The sequence below is a fragment of the Myiozetetes cayanensis genome, unplaced genomic scaffold (assembly GCF_022539395.1).
Source record: "Myiozetetes cayanensis isolate MyiCay16 unplaced genomic scaffold, myiCay2020 scf101, whole genome shotgun sequence".
Classification (NCBI taxonomy): Eukaryota; Metazoa; Chordata; class Aves; order Passeriformes; family Tyrannidae; genus Myiozetetes; species Myiozetetes cayanensis.
Window position 1 is genome coordinate 112,632 of NW_026086617.1, and position 21,134 is coordinate 133,765.

General features: G+C 66.3%; 2 protein-coding genes across 2 annotated transcripts; both read right to left on the reverse strand.

Moving 5' to 3' along the window:
• Positions 1 to 152: 152 nt before the first annotated feature.
• GCDH (glutaryl-CoA dehydrogenase) lies at positions 153 to 6,449 on the reverse strand. Its single transcript, XM_050305880.1, is given in 12 exon segments — positions 153 to 1,329; positions 1,407 to 1,567; positions 1,986 to 2,111; positions 2,195 to 2,298; positions 2,832 to 2,866; positions 2,869 to 3,050; positions 3,497 to 3,626; positions 4,063 to 4,233; positions 5,071 to 5,105; positions 5,107 to 5,131; positions 5,946 to 6,083; positions 6,367 to 6,449. Coding segments are annotated over 12 exon segments (1,269 nt in total). The 5' UTR covers position 6,449; the 3' UTR covers positions 153 to 1,249.
• A 1,821-nt stretch (positions 6,450 to 8,270) lies between these two features.
• MAST1 (microtubule associated serine/threonine kinase 1) lies at positions 8,271 to 21,130 on the reverse strand (the record flags this gene model as incomplete). Its single annotated transcript, XM_050305887.1, is given in 18 exon segments — positions 8,271 to 9,079; positions 10,991 to 11,133; positions 11,778 to 11,798; positions 11,800 to 11,909; positions 12,754 to 12,788; positions 12,791 to 12,861; positions 12,965 to 12,984; positions 14,400 to 14,632; positions 15,631 to 15,652; positions 15,654 to 15,809; positions 15,891 to 16,053; positions 16,445 to 16,599; positions 17,432 to 17,541; positions 18,457 to 18,579; positions 18,967 to 19,068; positions 19,839 to 20,004; positions 20,372 to 20,504; positions 21,087 to 21,130. Coding segments are annotated over 18 exon segments (2,616 nt in total), but the record flags the coding sequence as incomplete, so codon positions are not given.
• Between the last annotated feature and the right edge of the window lie 4 nt (positions 21,131 to 21,134).

Genomic DNA, 21,134 nt, shown 5'->3' on the forward strand with positions numbered 1-21,134 from the left:
GGGACCCCAAAAGCTGGAGGGGGGATTTTGGCCCCCCAAAAGGGGCTTGTTTTTGCGTTGCCGTTGGTGTTGGGAACAAATAAAGAGCCGGAGCCCCCCCAGGAGCTGGGACGGGGTGGGGGGGGCCTGGCGGGTTAATTAGCGCTGCTGAGGAGGGTTAATTAGCGCTGCTGTTAATTAATGGTGGCTGGCACGGGGGGGGAGGGGCCGTCCTGCCCTTTATTGGCTGCAGGGACGGCGAAGGCACATCCGGGGTCCCCTTGGTGACACCCAGGTGACAGCAGGGCTGGTGGGTGACACTGAGTCCTGTCCTGGGGGGGGGACACCGGCTCCCATGGGTGACACTGAGTCCTGTCCTGGGGGGGACACCGGCTCCCATGGGTGACACTGAGTCCTGGGGGGGACACCAGCCCCATTGGTGACACCTGGGTGACAACAGGGTTGGTGGGTGACACCGAATCCCGTCAGTGCCACCCAGTCCCGCTGGTGACACCGAGTCCAGTCGGTGCCACCGAGTCCCGCCGGTGACAGGAGGTTCGGGTGGTGACACCGGGCCCTGCCAGTGGCACGTGAGTTTGGGTGGGGTGACACCGAGGCTCGTCAGTGGCACCGTGTCCAGCTGGTGACACCCGGCCCTGTTGGTGACACTGGGCCCCGTCGATGGCACAAAGTTGGGTTGGGGTGGCACCGGGTCCAGTTGGTGACATTGGGTCCAGCTGGTGACACCAGGTTGGGTTGGGGTGACACCGGGTCCAGTTGGTGACACCGGGTCCAGTTGGTGACACTGGGTCCAGTTGGTGACATTGGGTCCAGCTGGTGACACCAGGTTGGGTTGGGGTGACACCGGGTCCAGTTGGTGACATTGGGTCCAGTTGGTGATGTTGGGTCCGGCTGGTGACACCAGATTGGGTTGGGGTGACACCAGGTCCCGTTGGTGACAATGAGTCCGGGTGGTGGCTCCGTGTCCAGGTGGCATTGCTGTGTCCCCACGTCCCTCCCTGCGAGTGCCACCTGTCCCCACCTGCGCTGGGTGTCCCCAATGTCCTGAGTGTCCCTGATGGGTGTCCCACTGTCCCCGCTGTCCTGGGTGTCCCTGGTGTCCCCACGGTGCCAGCTGTCCCTAGTGTCCTGGGTGTCCCTGGTGTCCCCACGGTGCCAGCTGTCCCCACTGTCCTGGGTGTCCCTGTTGTCCCCACGGTGCCAGCTGTCCCTGGTGTCCCTGGTGTCCCCACGGTGCCAGCTGTCCCCACTATGTCCCCCTGGGGGGGGCGAACGCCTGGATCCCGGTGATGGCTCGGCCCAGGATCAGCGCGTGGATGTCGTGGGTTCCTGTGGGGAGGCACAAGCAGGGCGTGAGCCCCAAAGACCCCCCCCGGGACCCCCCCAGGACCCCCCCCCCGCGGTACCTTCGTAGGTGTTGACGGCCTCGAGGTTCATGAGGTGCCGGATGACGTGGAACTCGTCGCACACCCCGTTGCCCCCCAGCATGTCCCGCGCGTCCCGCGCGATGGCCAGCGCCTTCCCGCAGGAATTGCGCTTCAGCATCGACACCATCTCAGGGCTGGCCCTGTGGGGACAGGGATGGGGACACTGAGACCCCCCTGAGACCCCCTGTGTCCCCTGAGCACCCCCTGTCCCCTGAGCCCCCCCTGCCACCCCCAGCGCCTTCCCGCAGGAATTGCGCTTCAGCATCGACACCATCTCGGGGCTGGCCCTGTGGGGATGGGGTGGGGACACTGAACCCCCTGTGGGACCCCCCGGGAGTCCCCCCAGCTTGTCCCACATCATTCCTGTCACTCCATGTCCCATGTCATTCTCACATCATTCCCAGTGCCTTAAATTTCCACCTCAGCATCAACACCCCCGGTGCGGGGACAGGGACAGGGGACAAGACGGACACAGGGGACAGGGACTGGACAGCCCCCGTGTTGGGGACGCCCCCCCAGTGTTGGGGACCCCCGGTGTTGGGGACCCCCTGAGCCCACCTGCCCTCGTCCTTGAGGCGGCCGAGGCGCAGGCAGGCGTGCAGCCCCAGCGCGATCTCGGTCACCATGTCCGCCAACTTCCTCTGCACCAGCTGGTTCCGTGCCAGGGGCCCCCCGAACTGCTTCCTGGGGGGGCACCAAAGAGTGGGGGGTGAGTTTGGGGGGCACCCAGACCCCCTTTTGTCCCCCCTCAAACGTGTCCCAGGTACCTGTCCAGGACGTATTGACGAGCGGTCTCCAGGCACGCCTCGGCCGCGCCCAGCGCGCCCCACGCGATGCCGTACCGGGCCTGGGTCAGGCACCCAAAGGGGCCCTGGGGGGGCAAGGGGGGGGTCAGTGGGACCCCCTCACAACCTCTCTGAGACCCCTCCCTCACCAGCAGCCCCCCAGTGCTGTGCCCAGCACACCCCCAGCCCCGGTGGTGCCCGACGTGCCACGGGCGGTGCCGTAACAGGGACGGGTCAGGCACCCAAAGGGGCCCTGGAGGGGCAAGAGGGGGGGTCATTGGAACCCTCAGGATCTCCCTCAGATCCCCCACCACCAGCAGCCCCCAGCATTGGGCACCAGGACCCCCAGGACAACCCCCCACCCCAGACCCCACTCGCTGCCAACCCCACAAAACCAACCTGCCTGTGATCCCCCAGACTGGCCCCCAAACCTCCCCACCCGCTGCCAGCCCCACAGCACTGGGCACCAGGACCCCTGGGACCCCAAGGACCCCCAGTCCCCTGGGACCCCCAGTGTCCCCAGACCCCTCCTAAACCTCCCCACCCGCTGCCAGCCCCACAGCACTGGGCACCAGGACCCCCTGGGACCCCCCAGTCCCCCTCCAAGCCCCCCACTGACCGCCAGCCCCACGGCGTTGGGCAGCACGTTGTCCTGGGCACCTCCACGTCGTCCAGGGCGATCATCCCGGTGGTCGAGGCCCTCAGGGAGAACTTGCCCTCGATTTTGGGGGTGCTCAGCCCGGGGGTCCAGCGCTCCACCAGGAAGCCCCTCACCCTGCCGTCCTCCTCACACTTGGCCCACACCAAGCACAGGTCGGCCACGGGCGAGTTGGTGATCCTGGGGGGCGTTAGAGGGTTTGGGGGGGTTAGAAGGGGTTTTGGGGGGTTAAAGGGGTTTTAGGGGGATGGTTTGAGGTCTCACCAGGTCTCGGTGCCCCTGAGGGTGTAGGTGCATTGCTGATCCGGTGGGGACAGGAGGACATGGGTGGGTTTAGGGGGATCAGGGGGTTTGGGTGGGTTTAGGGGGATCAGGGGTTTGGGTGGGTTTAGAGGGTCAGGGGGTTTGGGGTGGGTTTAGGGGGGATCAGGGGGGTTCTGGGGGTCCCTGTGTCTGGGATTTGGGGTCTCACCAGGTCTTGGTGCCCCTGAGGGTGTAGGTGCATTGCTGATCCTGGTGGGGTCAGGAGGGTTTGGGGTGGGTTTAGGGGGATCAGGAGGGTTTGGGGTGGGTTTAGGGGGGTCAGGGGGCCCTGGGGTCCCTGTGTCTGGGATTTGGGGTCTCACCAGGTCTTGGTGCCCCTGAGGGTGTAGGAGCCCCCCCCGGGGTTGAGCCGCGCCCGCGTCTCCATCGAGCCAGGGTCGCTGCCGTGGTTCGGCTCCGTCAGCCCAAAGCACCCCAACATCTCCCCCCGGGCTGGGGGGGACACACAGGGGAGGGAGGGGGTGTCAGGGACACCCCGGGGACCCCACAGAGCCACCCCAGGGTGCCCCACACAGATCTCCCCCCAGCTGCCCCTCACACCCCACTCCTACCCCAATAACTCCCCCCAATCTGCCCCTCACACCCCACTCCTGTCCCACAGACCCCACTCCTGCCCTATATCCCCCAAACTGCCCCACAGACCCCACTCCTGCCCCACAGACCCCCAACCTGCCCCATATCCCCCAAACTGCCCCACAGACCCCACTCCTGCCCCACAGACCCCCAACCTGCCCCATATCCCCAAACTGCCCCACAGACCCCTCCTGCCCCACAGACCCCACTCTTCCCTAAAGACCCCCTCCTGCCCCACAGACCCCCCTCCTGCCCCCTGTGCCCCCCGTCCCTCCCCCCAGCCCAGGGGTCTCACCCAGGCGGGGCAGGTAGCGCTCCCTCTGGGCGGGGGTCCCGTAGGCCCAGAGGGGGAACATGACGAGGGAGGATTGGACGCTGAGCACGGAGCGGTAACTGCTGTCCACGCGCTCCAGCTCCCGCGTCACCAGCCCGTAGCCCACCGACGTGGTGCCCGCACAGCCGTACCCTGGGGACCCCCAGAGTCATCACAGAGACCCCCAGAGTGACCCCAGAGACCCCCAGAGTCAGTCAGGGACCCCAGTGTCACCCACCACCAGTGTCACGAGCCCGTAGCCCACTGACGTGGTGCCCGCACAGCCGTACCCTGGGGACCCCCAGAGACCCCCAGAGTCATCCCAGGGACCCCCAGTGTCACCCACCCCCAGTGTCACCAGCCCGTAGCCCACCGACGTGGTGCCCGCACAGCCGTACCCTAGGGACCCCCAGAGACCCCCAGAGTCATCACAGGGACCCCCAGAGACCCCCAGAGTCATCACAGAGACCCCAGTGTCAGACAGGGACCCCCAGAGTCATCACAGAGACCCCCAGTGTCACCCACCCCCAGTATCACCAGCCCGTAGCCCACCGACGTGGTGCCCGCACAGCCGTACCCTAGAGACCCCCAGAGACCCCCAGAGTCATCACAGAGACCCCCAGAATCATCACAGAGACCCCCAGGGTCAGACAGGGACCCCCAGAGTTATCACAGGGACCCCCAGGGTCACACAGGGACCCCCAAAATCACACAGGGACCCCCAAAGTCACCCCAGGGACCCCCAGGGTGACACAGAGCCCCCCCCCACCAGTCATCCCAGTGTCACCCACAGACCCCCAGGATCACACAGGGACCACCCCCATACCCTGTGAGGGACCCCCAGTGTCACCCTATGGATCACCAGAGACCCCCAGAGTCCTCACAGGGACCCCCAGTGTCACCCAAGACCCCAGGGTCACCCAGGGACCCCCATGTGCCCACTCCCCAGCTCCCCACAGTGAGGACCCCAAAGCCCCCTGGCCCCCTGACCTTGGATGGTGGGGCCCAGGACTCCAGAGCCCCCAGTTCATTGACGATCTCCGGTCAAACACTGGGGTGGGGACAAAGGGGGTCTGAAATGGGGGAGGGGGCAAAGGGCACCCCAGGGTGGGGTTTGGGGTCCCTCAAGTCCCTGCCCCCACCTTGGGCCTGTAGGGAGGGAAGGGGGAGTTGGAGGTGTTGGGGGCCCAGGTTTGGGGACTGGGGGGTGCTAGGGGGCTTTGGGGTGGAGGGGATCGAGGGTTTGGGGGGACTGGGGGGAATGAGGGGTCAGAGGGGATTTAGGGGTCTGAGGGGGTTAGGGGAATATGGGGGAGTCAGGGGTTATTTTTTTAGGGGGGGTTGATATTTAGGGGTCTCAGGGTGGGTCAGGGGTCTCAGGGGTGATTTTGGGGGGTGTTTTTGGGGTACCCTCATCGCGGTTCGCCCGCAGGACCCACGGCAGGAACCGTTCCTGGCAGGACTTGTGGGGGGTGTCAGTGGGTGTTTTGGGGGGTCTCAGGGGGTCAGGGTGATTTTGGGGGGGTCAGGGGTCTCAGGGGTGATTTGGGGGGTTCAGGGGTGTTTTTGGGTACCCTCATCCCGGTTTGCCCGCAGGACCCGCGGCAGGAGCCGTTCCTGGCAGGACTTGCGGGTGCAGTTTGGGGGTCTCAGGGTGGGTCAGGGGTCTCAGGGGTGATTTGGGGGGTTCAGGGGGCTGTTTTTGGGGTACCCTCATCCCGGTTCGCCCGCAGGACCCGCAGCAGGAGCCGCTCCTGGCAGGACTTGCAGGTGCAGTTTGGGGGTCTCAGGGTGGGTCAGGGTGATTTGGGGTGGGTCAGGGGTCTCGGGCTGATTTGGGGGGTTCAGGGGGTGTTTTGGGGTACCCTCATCCCGGTTTGCCCGCAGGACCCGCGGCAGGAGCCGTTCCTGGCAGTACTTGCGGGTCGTGTCTCGCAGCAGCCGCTCCTCGGGGCTCAGCAGCCCCTCCAGCCCCAGCGGGTCCTGCCAGTCGAAGGGGGCGGCTGGGGGGCACGCAGTGAGGGGGCTCAGACACTGACAGGGGGCTCAGGCAGTTTTGGGGAGGGTCTCCCCACTCACCTCGTGCCGGGGATGGGGGGGTCAGTTTTGGGGAGGGCTCTCCCCACTCCACCGTGCCGGGGATGGGGGGCAGTTTTGGGTGGGGGTCTCCCCACTCACCCCGTGCCGGGGATGAGGGGGGTCAGTTTTGAGTGGGGGTCTCTCCCCACTCACCCCGATGCCGAGGGATGGGGTGAGGGCAGTTTTGGGTGGGGTCTCCCCACTCACCCTGTGCCGGGGGGCCGGTGCCCCCCCAGCGGACGCCGCTCCGGGCCAGGCGCAGGAGGGGGGCAGCGAATCGCAGCGCCATGGGGGGCTGGGGGGGCACAGGGAGGGTCAGAGACCCCCAGAGATCCCCCTCCCCAGGGACCCCCATTCCCCACCCCGAGACCCCCAGTTCTTCCCCCACCCCAAAGACCCGCCTGGGACCCCCAACTTTCTCACCCTCCCACCACCCCCTCCCGTTCAGGACCCACTCAGGACCCCAAATCCCCTCCAGGGACCCCCAATTCCTCCCAGGAACTTCCAGTTCCCTCCTCCCCCTCCCCCAAAGAACCACGCTGCAGAGCCCTCCAGGACCCCAAATTTCCCTTTTCATTCTCCCTCAGACCCCCTGGGACCCCCGCCTCAATGTCCACAGGGTCCCTCCCGAAGACCCCAAGCGCTTCCCAACACCCCAAAATCCCCCCGCGACCCCCAAATTGCTCCCCAACAGCCCCCAGCTGGCCCCGGACCCCTCTGGTGACCGCGACCCCAGGACCCCGGACCCCAGGACCCCCGTGACACCCCAGGACCCCCGGACCGTTCGATTTGGGCGGTGAACGGACCCGGTAGGGCCGTGACGTCACAGGGGGTGTGGAGAGGCGTGACAGGGGCGTGACAGGGGGTGGGACGGACTTTAACCCACGAGTGTCCGCGGGTTGGGGGAGAGGATTGGGGTCCCTGGGGGCGTCTCTGGGGGTCCCCAGAGCAATTGGGGGGTCTGGGGTGGTCTAGAAGGGCACTGGGGTTTCTGGGGGGTCTGGGAGGGTCCAGGGGGACATTGGGGGTTCCTGGGGGTCTGGGAGGGTCTAAGGGGGCACTGGGGTGTCCCTAGGGGGTCTCTGGGGAATTGGGGTTCCAGGGGGGTCGGGAGGGGTCTCGGGGTTCCTGGTGGGAATCTGGGGGGTCCCTGGGTTGGAGTTGGGGTCTCCCGGCATGGGGTGGAGGGGATAACTGGGGGGTCTCTGGGAGGAGTGGGGGTCCCAGAATCACATCCCCGGCACTGCAGGACCCCCAAACTGGGGGGGGGAAGGGGGTGTCCTCGGGGCTGTGGGACCCTCAAATCACCTCCCTGGGGACTTCGGGGGGATGGGGGACACGACCCCAAAATCCCATCCCGGGGTGCGTCCTGGGGCTGCGGGACCCCCAAATCACCACCCAGGGGGCTCCGGGGTGACGGGACCCCAAATCACCACATGGGGGTTGGGGTTTGGGAGGGGGTGTCCCCAAGGATGTGGGACCCCCAAATCACCACCCGGGGCTGGGAGGGCTCCGGGGGTCCCAGGGAGTTATGAGGCGTTTCTCCCCACCCCCGCCCCCCTCCCCGTGTCCCCCCAAGACGCTGAGGGGGGGTCGGTGCTGAACGGCCTTTATTGGTCCTAGGGCCCTCTCGGCTCCCCGCCCCCAAAATGTCCCGCGGTGGGGGAGGGGCGTTTGCATAGCGAGAACAGGGGGAGGGGATGGAGGGACAGTGTGATGATGTCACGGGGGTGGCGGTGACGTCACCCACTCGTGTGACCCCGCTAGGTGTGACATCATTGCCTGTGACGTCACTGATGCGCGATTGGTGACACTGAGGCCATGACGTCATCAAATCTTCAGCGGTGATGACATCACTACAGTCTCGATGATGTCACTTCCCTCCCCAAACCATGTCCGCCCCGTGACGTCAGCACCGTGACATCATCACCACGATGACGTCACCACCGAGGGGTAACCTGGGGGGGCAAAGAGGAGACCCTTGGGGGTTTGGGGGTGGCACCACTCTGGGGGTCTGGATCGATGACATCACACCGGGGGCAGTGCCAGGTCCATGACGTCACACGGGGGTGTGTGTGTGGTTTTTTGGGGGGTGTCACAGTATTTACCCTTCATGTACACGGGGGGCAGGGGGGCACAAGGGGGGGAGGCGATATGTGCGACCCCGCATGCCTGGGGGTCCGTGGGGTGGGGGATCCCCCGCCCCCCTTATTTACAGCCATTGGACGGGGGTGAGGGGGGTTAAGCTCAACGCCCGGGGGCTCCGGGGGCGCTCGGGGGTCCCGGGGTCGCTCAGGCCCCACCACCACGATGGGCACGGGGGCCGCCCCGCCCCGCTCGTGCTCCTGCACCGGCTCAGCGCCTTGGGGTCCCCGCCCCCCGCTCCGCCAGGTGGGGGTGGGGCGGCGGGGGCTCCTCGTGGCCCGCCGGGGTGGGAGGTCCCTCAGGCCCCCAGGGGCGGCGGCAGCTCCTGCCGGCCCAGGCGGCGCGGAGGCGGGGGTGGTGCTGGGGGGTTGTTGGTGCTGGGGGGAGGTCTCGGCGGGCCCCTCCCGTCCCACTCGGCCAAGCTCTGCAGGGGGCTCCGCCGGGAACTCCTTCCTGGGGGTCCAAGCCCAGCTTAGCGCGGGTCGGGGTCCCGGAGCCCCTTGTCCGGCCAGGGGGCCCCGCGGCGGGGGCGCGGCGGGAGGCCTCGGCGGTTTTGGGGTGCAGCTTGGCGGGAAGGCGGGCGGGGAGGCGGCGGGGGACGGGGTGTGGGCCAGGGGGGACAGGGGGATGCTGCCGGCCGAGCGGCACCGGGCGGCGCGGTACTGGCGCTGCAGCTTCGGGGACAGCCCCTGCAGGGAGCTCGGCCGCAGGTGGGGACCCGCCGGGGACGGGGGGGCCGACGAGCCCGGGGAGCTGCTGCTGGGGGGGGACGCTCCTGGGGGGACACGGAAGGGTCAGGGGCAGCGGCGGCGGCACCGCGGGCCCAGCCCGGCCCGTTCCCACAGGCACATCCCGTTCCCGTGGTCATGTCCCATTCCCATGGTTCCATCCCATTCCCATGGTCACATCCCATTCCCATGGTCACATTTCATTCCAGTGATCACATCCCATTCCTATGGTCCCATCCCATTCCCATGGTCACATCCCACTCTCATGGTCCCATCCCATTCCCATGATCCCATCCCACTCCCATTGTCCCATCCCACTCCCATTGTCCCATCCCATTCTCATGGTCTCATCCCATTCCCACAGTCCCGTCCCATTCCAGTGGTCCCACCCTGTTTCCATGGTCACATCCCATTCCCATGATCCCATCCCACTCCCATTGTCCCATCCCACTCCCATTGTCACATCCCATTCCAGTGGTCCCATCCCATTCCCATGGTCACGTCCCATTCCCATAGTCCTGTCCCATTCCCGTGGTTCCATCCCACTCCCATGGTCCCATCCCATTCCCATGGTCACATCCCATTCCCTTGGTCACATCCCATTCCCATTGTCACATCCCATTCCAGTGGTCCCATCCCGCTCCCATTGTCCCATCCCATTCCCACGGTCACGTCCCATCCCCATAGTCCTGTCCCATTCTCGTGGTTCCATCCCATTCCAGTGGTCACATCCCATTCTCATGGTCCCATCCCATTCCCACGGTCACATCCCACTCCAGTGGTCCCACCCTGTTTCCATGGTCACATCCCATCCCCATGATCCCATCCCATTCCCATGATCCCATCCCATTCCCATGGTCCCATCCCACTCCCATTGTCCCATCCCATTCCCATGGTCACATCCCATTCCCATTGTCACATCCCATCCCCATGGTCATGTCCCATTGCCTTAATCCTGTCCCATTCCCATGGTCCCATCCCATTCTCATGGTCTCATCCCATTCCCACAGTCCCGTCCCATTCCAGTGGTCCCACCCTGTTTCCATGGTCACATCCCATTCCCATGGTCCCATCCCATTCCCATTGTCCCATCCCATTCCCATGGTCCCATCCCACTCCCATTGTCCCATCCCATTCCCATGGTCCCATCCCACTCCCATTGTCCCATCCCATTCCCATGATCCCATCCCACTCCCATGGTTCCATCCCATTCCCATGGTCACATCCCATTCCCAGCCACATCCCATTCCCATGGTCTCATTCCATTGCAGTGGTCATACCCCATTCCCATTGTCACATCCCATTCCAGTGGTCCCATCCCGCTCCCATTGTCCCATCCCATTCCCACGGTCACGTCCCATTCCCATAGTCCTGTCCCATTCTCGTGGTTCCATCCCATTCCAGTGGTCACATTTCATTCCAGTGATCACATCCCATTCCCACAGTCCCGTCCCACTCCAGTGGTCCCACCCTGTTTCCATGGTCACATCCCATTCCCATGATCCCATCCCGTTCCCATTGTCACATCCCATTCCAGTGGTCCCATCCCATTCCCACGGTCACGTCCCATTCCCATAGCCCTGTCCCATTCCCATGGTCCCATCCCATTCCAGCAGGTCCCATCCTGTTTCCACGGTCACATCCTATTCCCATTATCCCCATTCCCATAATCCCCCCCACATTCCTATTATCCCCCCTTATTCCCATTATCCCCCATTCCCATTATACCCCTGTTCCCATTATCCCCCCATTCCCATTACCCCCCCATTCCCATTATCCCCCCCATTCCCATTATCCCCCCCATTCCCGTTATCCCCCCTTATTCCCATTATCCCATTCCCATTATCCCCCCATTCCCACTATCCCATTCCCAATATTCCATTATCCCACTCATTTCCATAATCCCGCCCCCTTTCCATGACCCCGCCCCTCAGGCCCCGCCCCCTCGGAGGCCGTACCGGGTTCCCTGGCCCGCGCATGCGTGGGGGACGCGGGCAGCGAGTCGGAGGAGGAGAGGGAGCGGCTCAGTGACGTCAGCGAGCGGCTCGTGTGCAGCAGCGACGCCTGGCGGGCCAGGTGGCGGAAGAGCGCACTGCGCCGCCTGGCGGCCCGGAGGACCCTCAGCACTCCGGGGACACCGGCGACAACCGGGGACCCCCAGTGACCCCCCTAAACTCACCAGTGACCCCCCCAAACTCACCAGGGACCCCAGTGACCCCCAGTGACCCCCCCAAACTCACCAGGGGCCCCCCCAAACTCACCAGGGACCCCAGTGACCCCCAAACTCACCAGGGACCCCAGTGACCCCCAATCTCACCAGTGACCCCTACAACCTCACCAGTGATCCCCCAGTGACCCCCACAACCTCACCAGGGATCCCTCTCAACCTCCCCAGTGACCCCCCAGTCTCCCCAGTGACCCACCAGACATCCCAATGACCTCCCAAACCTCAGCAATGACCCCCAGTGACCCCCCAACCTCCCCAGTGATCCCCAATGACCCCCTCAACCTTCCCAGTGACTCCCCAGTGACCTCTCAGAACCCCCAGTGACCCCCCCAACCTCCCCAGTGACCCCAGTGACCTCCCCAATGACCTCCCAAAACCCCCCAGTGACCCTCAGTGACACCCCCCCAACTGGGTGTCACCACCAGTGACACCCAGTGCATCCCAAATCACCCCCAATGACCCCCAAACCCCCACTGATACCCCCAAAATCCCCCAGTGAACCCCATGCCCCCTCCCACCTCTCGTGGCCCCCAGGGCCCCCGGCGGTTCCTCCGGGCCATCTTGGCGCGGGCGCTGCGGCGCCGGGCGGGGCCCAGGCGGATGGACGTGTTCTCCAGGGAGGTCGTGGTCACCAGCACCTTCGTCCCGCTCTGGGGGGAAGGGCACAGCTGGCCCTCCCCACCCTCCCTGAGACAGCCCCCGCCCTCCCCACCCGGCACTGCCCGCGACCCCCCCATCATCCCCACAATGGGAACCACCAGGACCCACCAACCCCCAAAAATCTGAGCCTGTGACCCCCATGAACCCCTCTGTGTCCTCTGGGGACCCCGACCCCATTGGGATCCCCTGACCCCCCATCACCCCCACAATGGGACCCACCATCCCCCAAAATCTGAGCCCTGTGACCCCCCATGACCCCCTGTGACCCCTGGGGACCCCTGACCCCATTGGGACCCCCATCGCCCCCAAAATGGGAACCACCAGGACCCACCAACCCCCCAAAATCTGAGCCCTTTGACCCCCATGACCCCCTCTGTGACCTCTGGGGACCTCTGACCCCATTGGGACCCCCTGATCCCCATCACCCCCACAATGGGACCCACCATCCCCCAAAATCTGAGCCCTGTGACCCCCCATGACCCCCAGTGACCTCTGGGGCCCCTTGACCCCATTGGGACCCCCTCACCCCCCGACACCTCTGTGACCCTGTGGGACCCTTGACCCCATTGGGGTCACCCCCAATGGGACCCACCCACCCCCAAACCCTGAGCCCTGTGACCCCCAAAGACCCCCATGACCCCTGACACCCCCATCACCCCCTGTCACCCACCCCAAAACAGGACCCAGAGGGATCCCTTTGAACCCCCCTGTTGCCCCTGACCCCACCACAACCCCCCATCACCCCCTGCCCCCACCAGGACCCCCAAACCTTCACCCCATGACCCCCATGTCCCTGAGCCCCCCAGGACCCCCACCCCTCATTTACCCCCTGACCTTGAGGATGAGCTCCACGACCTCAGTGTGCACCAGCCGTGCACGGGCTCTCCGTTCACGTGGGTGATGAGATCCCCTGCGCACAGCCCCGCCTCCTGCGCGGGACCCCTCCTCCACGTGCTGACCCCCCAAAATAAATCACCACAGTGAAGTTGGGGGTGGGGGTACCCTAAAAACCCCCTGAGCAAACCCCCAGCCCCGCCTCCTGCGCGGGACCCCCTCCTCCACGTGCTGACCCCCAAAATAAATCACCACAGTGAAATTGGGGAGGAGGCACCCCAAAACCCCCTGAGCACCCCCTTTTTTCTTAAATCCGGCCCTTCCGCCCCAAAACAGGGTTACCCACAATGCACCACGGCTGGGATACCACCACCCCCTCCCAGAGCCCCCACTGTCCCCTGACCCCCAAATTACCCTGACCCCCACACACTGTCCCCTGACACTCCCTGTCCCCCACTGTCCCGAGCCCCAAAATGGCCCTGAAACCCCCAGACCCCCCCACGTGACCTCCTGTCCCCATGTCCCCAAGCCCCCTCTTCCCATGTCCCCCGTGTCCCACTCGTGTCACTGACCCACACCACGTGCTGCACGCTGTCCCCATCGCTGTCCCTGTGTCCCTGTCCCCCCGTCCCTGTCCCCACTCGTGTCCCTCACCCACACCACGTGCTGCACGCTGTACACGTCGCTGTCCCCCCATGTCTCTGTCCCCCCCGTGTCCCCCCACTCGTGTCCCTCACCCACACCACGTGCTGCACGCTGTCCCCGTGTCCCCCCCATCCCTGTCCCCACTCGTGTCCCTCACCCACACCACGTGCTGCACGCTGTACACGTCGCTGTCCCCCCATGTCTCTGTCCCTGTCCCCATGTCCCACCCGTGTCACTGACCCACACCACGTGCTGCACGCTGTACACGTCGCTGTCCCCCCATCCCTGTCCCCACTCGTGTCCCTCACCCACACCACGTGCTGCACGCTGTACACGTCGCTGTCCCTGTCCCCTCTGTGTCCCCCCTGTGTCCCCCCCACTCGTGTCACTGACCCACACCACGTGCTGCACGCTGTACACGTCGCTGTCCCCATGTCCCTGTCCCTGTCCCTGTCCCTGTCCCCATGTCCCACTCGTGTCCCTCACCCACACCACGTGCTGCACGCTGTACACGTCGCTGTCCCCGTGTCCCCTCCGTGTCCCCCCCATGTCCCACTCGTGTCCCTCACCCACACCACGTGCTGCACGCTGTACACGTCGCTGTCCCCATGTCCCTGTCCCCTCTGTGTCCCCCCCATGTCCCCCCACCCGTGTCACTGACCCACACCACGTGCTGCACGCTGTCCCCATCGCTGTCCCCCTGTCCCTGTCCCCCCTGTCCCTGTCCCTGTCCCCGTGTCCCCACTCGTGTCACTGACCCACACCACGTGCTGCACGCTGTACACGTCGCTGTCCCTGTGTCCCTGTCCCTGTCCCCGTGTCCCCACTCGTGTCCCTCACCCACACCACGTGCTGCACGCTGTCCCCATGTCCCCATGTCCCTGTCCCTGTCCCCGTGTCCCCCCACTCGTGTCCCTCACCCACACCACGTGCTGCACGCTGTCCCCATCGCTGTCCCCATGTCCCTTTCCCCCCCGTGTCCCCCCACTCGTGTCACTGACCCACACCACGTGCTGCACGCTGTACACGTCGCTGTCCCCCAGGTACACGCGGATGGCCCGGAGGGTGAAGCCGAACTTCTTGCCGGGCCGGGGGATGGCGATGGGCGAGCGGGGCGGGGCGGCCACGGCCGGGGCGAGCTCCCGGCCCGGGGAGGAGTCCCGGGAGGAGGGGTCGGACGACAGAGAGCGCGGCGACATCGGACTGCCCAGAGGGGACGAGCCCGGAGCATCCCCTGCCGGCCCCGGGGTGTGTGGGCAGCGTCAGCACCGACCCAAAAACACCCCCGGGGCACCCACCCTAAAATGGGAGACCCCCAGACCCCAAAGGAGTCCCAGCACCAACCCAAAAACCCACCCGGGACACCCCCGGGGCACCCCCCCCAAAAGGGAGACCCCCAGACCCCAAAGGAGTTCCAGCACTGCCCCAAAAACACCCCCGGGGCACCCCTGGGGCACCCCCCCCAAATAGGAGACCCCCAGACCCCAAAGGAGTCCCAGCACCAACCAAAAACCCACCTAGGACACCCAGGGCACCTTCAAAAGGGAGACCCCCAGACCCCAAAGGAGTCCCAGTATCCCAAAAACCCGACCTGGGAGAGCCCCAGGGCACCCACGGGACACCCTCCCCAAATAGGAGACTCCCAGACCCCAAAGGAGTCCCAGCACCACCTCAAAAACCCACCCAGGACACCCCCAAATGGGAGACCCCCAGACCCCAAAGGAGTCCCAGCACCGACCCCCAAACATGCCCGGGACACCCCCGGGGGAATGAGGGACCCCCAGAGACCCCCAGACCCCAAAGGAGTCCCAGCACCACCCCAAAAACCCACCCTGGGACACCCCCGGAGCACCCACGGGAGACCCCCAAATGGGAGACCCCCAGAGCACCCCCCAGGGGAACGAGGGACACCCCCAGAACAACCCCAGAGAGACCCCCAGAAACCCCCAGACCCCGCTGGCACCGCGACCCCCACCCTGGCACCTGGGGGAGGAGGGGGGGTGGTCCCAGGGAATTTGGAGTCCCTGGATGGGATTTGGGGTCCCTGGGGGATATTTGGAGTCCCGGGAGTTGGGTTCCTGAGGGGTCCTGGGGATTTGGGATCCTGGATGGGATTTGGAGTCCAGGGGTTTGGGTTCCTTGGGGGTCCTGGATGGGATTTGGAGTCCCGGGGGTTTGGAGTCCCAGGGGTTTGGGTTCCCTGGGGGTCCCGGGGGGAGGGTTTGTCACCACCGCTGGGGATGATGACGGACAGGGGCGGTGGCCGACGCCGACTTTGTCACCTTGCCGGGCCAGCGGGGCTTCGTTTGTCCCCAACGCCCCCGGCTCGGGGCGTCACCCCGGGTGGCGCGGCCGCCAGCCCCCAGCTCGGCGCGGGGGGCGGGGGCCCCTCCCCACCCTTGGGGGCTTCTCTGGGGAGAGGGGAGGGGGAGGGGCGTGGTGAGACCCTGGCGGTGACACCCCCTCCTCCCGAGCCCTCCCCCAGGACGGACCTGGCTCCTCGCCGGCTCCCTCGGGGTCCCTCCGCCCCCGTTGCGGGGGTCTCGGTTCCTCGTGGGAGGGGGCGGCCCTGGCCCGGCCCAGGAGGGCTCCAGCAGGGCAGCGGCGCCGGGGCCCGGGGGCTGCCCTCCCCCTCGGGGGACCTCGCGGTGCTTCCTGCGGGGGAGGAGAGACAGGGGGTTGGAGTGGGGCAGACCCCGACCCCCACCCAGGAGTGAATTATTCCCCCATCCCCTAAACAGGGGCTCAGATGAGGGTGAAACCCCCGGACCCCCTGAGGTGGTCACAGCTCAGGTGAGTGCAGAACCCCTCCCTGATCCCCTCCAGGTGCCCCCCAGGCTCTCCCAGCTCAGGTGAGCTCAGAACCCCCAGTGTGTCCCCTCAGGTGCCCCCTCCTTGCACCCCCGTTACTCCCAGCTCAGGTGAGGCCAGGACCCCCTGTGCTCCCCCGAACCCCCAGGACCCCCTGTGCCCCCCGTTTCTCACAGCTCAGGTGAGCCCAGGACCCCCAGGACCCCCTGTGCCCCCAGATACCCCCATTGCTCACAGCTCAGGTGAGCCGGTTCTCCAGCCACGTTCCCGGGCGGGGCCGTCCCGATCCCGATCCCGATCCCGATCCCGTTCCCGATCCCGTCTCGCCTCGTCCCGCGGGCGCCCCTTGGCCTTGGGCTCCTGGGAGAGCTGCTCCAGGCTGCTGTACACCTGGGGGGGCACCTGTCACAGGTGGGGGCACCCACACACACCTGGGGGGCACCTGTCACACCTGGGGGCACCCACACACACCTGGGACACACCCACTCACACCTGGGGGGGACACCTGTCACACCTGGGGGGGCACCTGTCACAGGTGGGCACCCACACACACCTGGGGGGGCACCCACACACACCTGGGGGGCACCTGTCACAGGTGGGCACCCACACACACCTGGGGGGGGCACCTGTCACAGGTGGGGGCACCCACACACACCTGCGACACACTCACTCACACCTGGGGAGGCACCTGCTCACACCTGACCACGCCCACTTCCCCCCCTCGCCATCACACGAGGGTCACCAATTCCCCTCCCCTCCCCAAATCCCCCTTGTCCCCCATTCCCTTGTTCCTCCTGTCCCTCCCTGTCCCCCTGTCCCTGTCCCTTTCCCTGTCCCCTGTCTCCTGTCCCCATCTCTTGTCCCCGTCTCCCCCATGTCCCCCTGTCCCCTGTCCCTGTCCCCTGACCCTGTCCCCACTGTCCCTCCCGTCCCTGTCTCCTTATCTCTATCCCTGTCCTGTCCTCTTTCCCTGTCCCCTGTCCCCCTCCCTGTCCCGTCCCTGACCCCTTATCCCTATCCTATCCCTATCTCTGTCCCCTATCCTATCCTGTCCCTGTCCCTGTCCCTGTCCCTGCTGTCCCCCCTGTCCCTGTCCCCTCTCCCTGTCCCTCTCCCTGTCCCCCTGTCCCTATCCCTGTCCCTCATCCCTATCCCTATCCCTATCCCTGTACCTGTCTCCCCTGTCCCTGTCCCTGTCCCTGCTGTCCCCCCCTGTCCCCACCTTGCTGAACCGGGGCGAGCAGGACGAGAACTGGCGGATCTCGACGGGCTCGTCCTCGGTCGTGTCCTCGTCCTCGTACGACGTCACCTGCGGGTACCTGTCCGAGCGCGCTGGGGACACGGGGGACAGGGGACATGGGGACAGGGGGACATGGGGGACAGGGAGGGACATGGGAGGAGGACAGGGGGACACGGGGACAGGGGGGTACGGGGGACACAGGGGACAGGAGAGGAACCAGGGGAGGGACAGGGGGATCACGAGGACAGGGGAGACAGGGGGGACAGGGGGACACAGAGATGGGGGAACACAGGGGGACAGGGGACACAGGGACGGGGGGACATGGGGACAGGGGACATGGGGACACAGGGACGGGAGGGACAGGAGAGGACAGGGAGAGGACAGGGAGAGGGACAGGGAGGGACAGGAGGAGGGACAGAGGAGGACCAGGGAGGACACGGGGACAGGGAGGGACAGGGGAGGGAGGGGGGGACAGGGAGGAGGGACAGGGAGGGACAGGGAGGGACAGGGAGGGGACACGGGGGACAGGGAGGGACATGGGAGGGGGGACAAGGGATAATGGAGGGGACAGGGGAGAGGGACAGGTAAGGGGGGACACAAGTGGGAAGTTCAGGGGGTGTCCCAGGGGGTCCCATGGGGTGGTCCCAAGAGTTCCCAAGAGTTCCCAGGGGGTCCTGGGGGGGTCCCATAGGGACTTGGGGTTCCCGGAGGCGTCCCGTGGGGATTTGGGATTCCTGTGGGGATTTGGGGTTCCTGTGAAGATTTGGGGTTCCCAGGGGGTGTCCCGGGGGGACTTGGGGTTCCCGTGAGGATTTGGGGCTCCCAGGGGTGTCCTGTGGGAATTTGGGGTTCCCATGAGGATTTGGGATTCCCAGGGGTGTCCCGGGGGGATTTGGGGTTCCCGTGAGGATTTGGGGCTCCCAGGGGGTGTCCCAGGGGGATTTGGGGTTCCCATGAGGATTTGGGATTCCCAGGGGTGTCCCGGGGGGATTTGGGGTGCCCCTCACTGTCGAAGTAGCTGGTGTCCTCCTCGGACTCGAGGTGTGGCACAAACTCGGCCTTCTGGCGCAGCAGCCCCGTCCAGTCGAGGGCGGAGAAGAACCCGTGAGCCTTCACCTCCTGAGCCCCCCCTGAGAGACCCCCGCGTCAGGGGGCCCGAAGGTCGGGGGATCAGGGGTCTTGGGGGCTCAGTGGGAGGAGGAACTGGGGGACAAGGGGTGTCAATGGGGCTGCAGGAGGAATTTTTGGGGAGTTTTGGGGGGTTTGGGGGTCCCAAAAGGGTCCGAGAGGATGGAGGGGTTGGGAGGGGTCCCAGGGGTTGGAGGGTCAGGGGTCAATGGGGTCTACAGATCCAGGGGGTGCACAGGGGTCCCAGGGGTCTGGGGGTCCCAGGTGGGTCTGGGGAGCCCCGGGTGGGTCTGGGGGTGTCGAGGGGTCCCCAGTGGGTCTGGGGGTCCTGGGTGGGTCTGGGGGGTCTCAGGTGGGTCTAGGGGTCCCGGGGGTTTTGGGGGTCTCACCTGCCCCCAGGCGCCGCAGGGGGTCGGTCTGCAGGAGGCAGGAGATGAGGTGCTGAGCGTCGGGGGGCAGCGCCTCGTCCCCCTCCGGCCACAGGATCTCGTCTGGGGGGGACACGGGGGGGGACATGGAGGGATGGGGGGACATGGTGACAGGGGGGACACAGGGGGGACAAGGTGAGCAAGGACAGGCGGGGACACCGGCCCGATGTCCCCCTGGCTGTGCCTGAGATCACCTCTGTCCTGTGTGTCCCCCTGTCCCCCCATTTGTCCCTGCGTGTCCCCCCACGTGTCCCATGTCCCCTCATGTCTCCCCATGTCCCCGTCCCCCATGTGTCCTGCGTGTCCCTGTGTCCCCCCACATGTCCCGTGTCCTCCCATGTGTCCTGTGTCCTCTTATGTCCCCCCATGTGGGTCCTGTGTCCCCATGTCCCCCCATGTGTCCTGTGTGTCCCCCTGTCCTCCCATGTGTCCCTGTGTCCCATTTGTCCCTGCGTGTCCCCCCACATGTCCCATGTCCCCCCACGTGTCCCATGTCCCTCCATGTCCCCCCATGTGTCCCCTCATGTCCCCCCATGTGTCCTGTGTGTCCCCCTCATGTCCCCCCACATGTCCTGTGTCCTCTTATGTCCCCCCGTGTGTTCTGTGTCCCCTCATGTCCCCCCACGTGTCCCATGTCCCCCTGTCCTCCCGTGTCCCCCTCGTGTCCCACGTGTCCCCTGTCCCCCCGTCCCTGTACCTGAGATGACCTGCCCGAAGAGCTCCTCGGGAGTGTCTCCCTGGCCATGCCTGAGATCACCTCTGTCCCTGTGTCCCCCCATGTCCCCCCTCGTGTCCCACGTCCCCCTGTCCCCCCTGTCCCCCTGTCCCTGTACCTGAGATGACCTGCCCGAAGAGCTCCTCGGGGGTGTCCCCGAAGAAGGGCACGCAGCCCACCAGGAACTCGTAGAGGACGATGCCCATGGCCCACCAGTCCACCGGCTTCCCGTAGCCCTGGCGCAGGATCACCTCGGGCGCGATGTACTCGGGCGTGCCGCACACCTGGGGGGGGGCAGCGCCCACCTGAGCACACCTGGGGGCACCTGGGAGCAACTGGGGGCACCTGAGCACACCTGGGGGCACCTGGGGCACCTGGGAGCTACTGGGGGCACCTGGGCACAGCTGGGGGCACCTGGGTACACCTAGGTGCAGATGAAGGCACCTGGGCACAGCTGGGCACAGCTGAGCACACCTGGGTGCACCCGGACACAGCTGGGTGCCCTTGGGCGCACCTGGGTGCACACGAGGGCACCCGGGCACACCTGGGCGCACCTGAGCTCACCCGTGCCCACCTGTGCGTCGCTCACCTGTTCCTAACTTTGCTCCCCACCTGTGCCCCCCCCACCCTCTGCCCCCCCCGGGGCGTCACCTGCTTGTCGCGGAACTCGCGCGCGTCCTTCTCCATGTGCCCCTCGTACAGGTTGGTCGTCAGGCTCATCAGCCCCATCTTGGACAGCCCGAAGTCCGTCAGCTTCACGTGGCCCAGAGACGTGATCAGCAGGCTGGGGGGGACAGGTGAGGGGCAGGTGAGGGACAGGTGAGGGGGGACAGGTGGGACAGGTGAGGGACAGGTGAGGTGGGGTGGGGCCATGGGTGAGCCGGGTGTGGCCCAGGAGGGTTGGGTGTGGCCCCAGGTGAGTCAGGCAGTCCCCAGGTGAGCCGGGCATGGCCCAGGCGGGTTGGGCGTGGCCCAGGTGAGTCAGGCGGTCCCCAGGCGGGTTGGGTGTGGCCCAGGCGGATTGGGCGTGGCCCAGGCGGGTCAGGCAGTCCCCAGGCGGGTTGGGTGTGGCCCAGGTGAGTCAGGCGGTCACTAGGCGGGTTGGGTGTGGCCCAGGCGGGTTGGGTGTGGCCCAGGCGGGTTGGGCGTGGCCCAGGTGAGTCAGGCATCACCCGGGTGACTCAGGCATGACCCAGGAGAACTGGGGGTGGCCCAAGTGGGGTGAGTGGTTCCCAGGTGACCTGAGTGTGGCCCAGGTGATTTGGGCATGGCCCGGGCGGGGTGGGCAGTCCCCAGGTGAGTTGGGCGTGGCCCGGGCGTGGTGGGCGTGGCCCGGGCGTGGTTCCCCCCCCTCCTGCGGGCGCACTTGTCGGGTTTGAGGTCGCGGTGGACGATGCCGTAGGTGTGCAGGTAC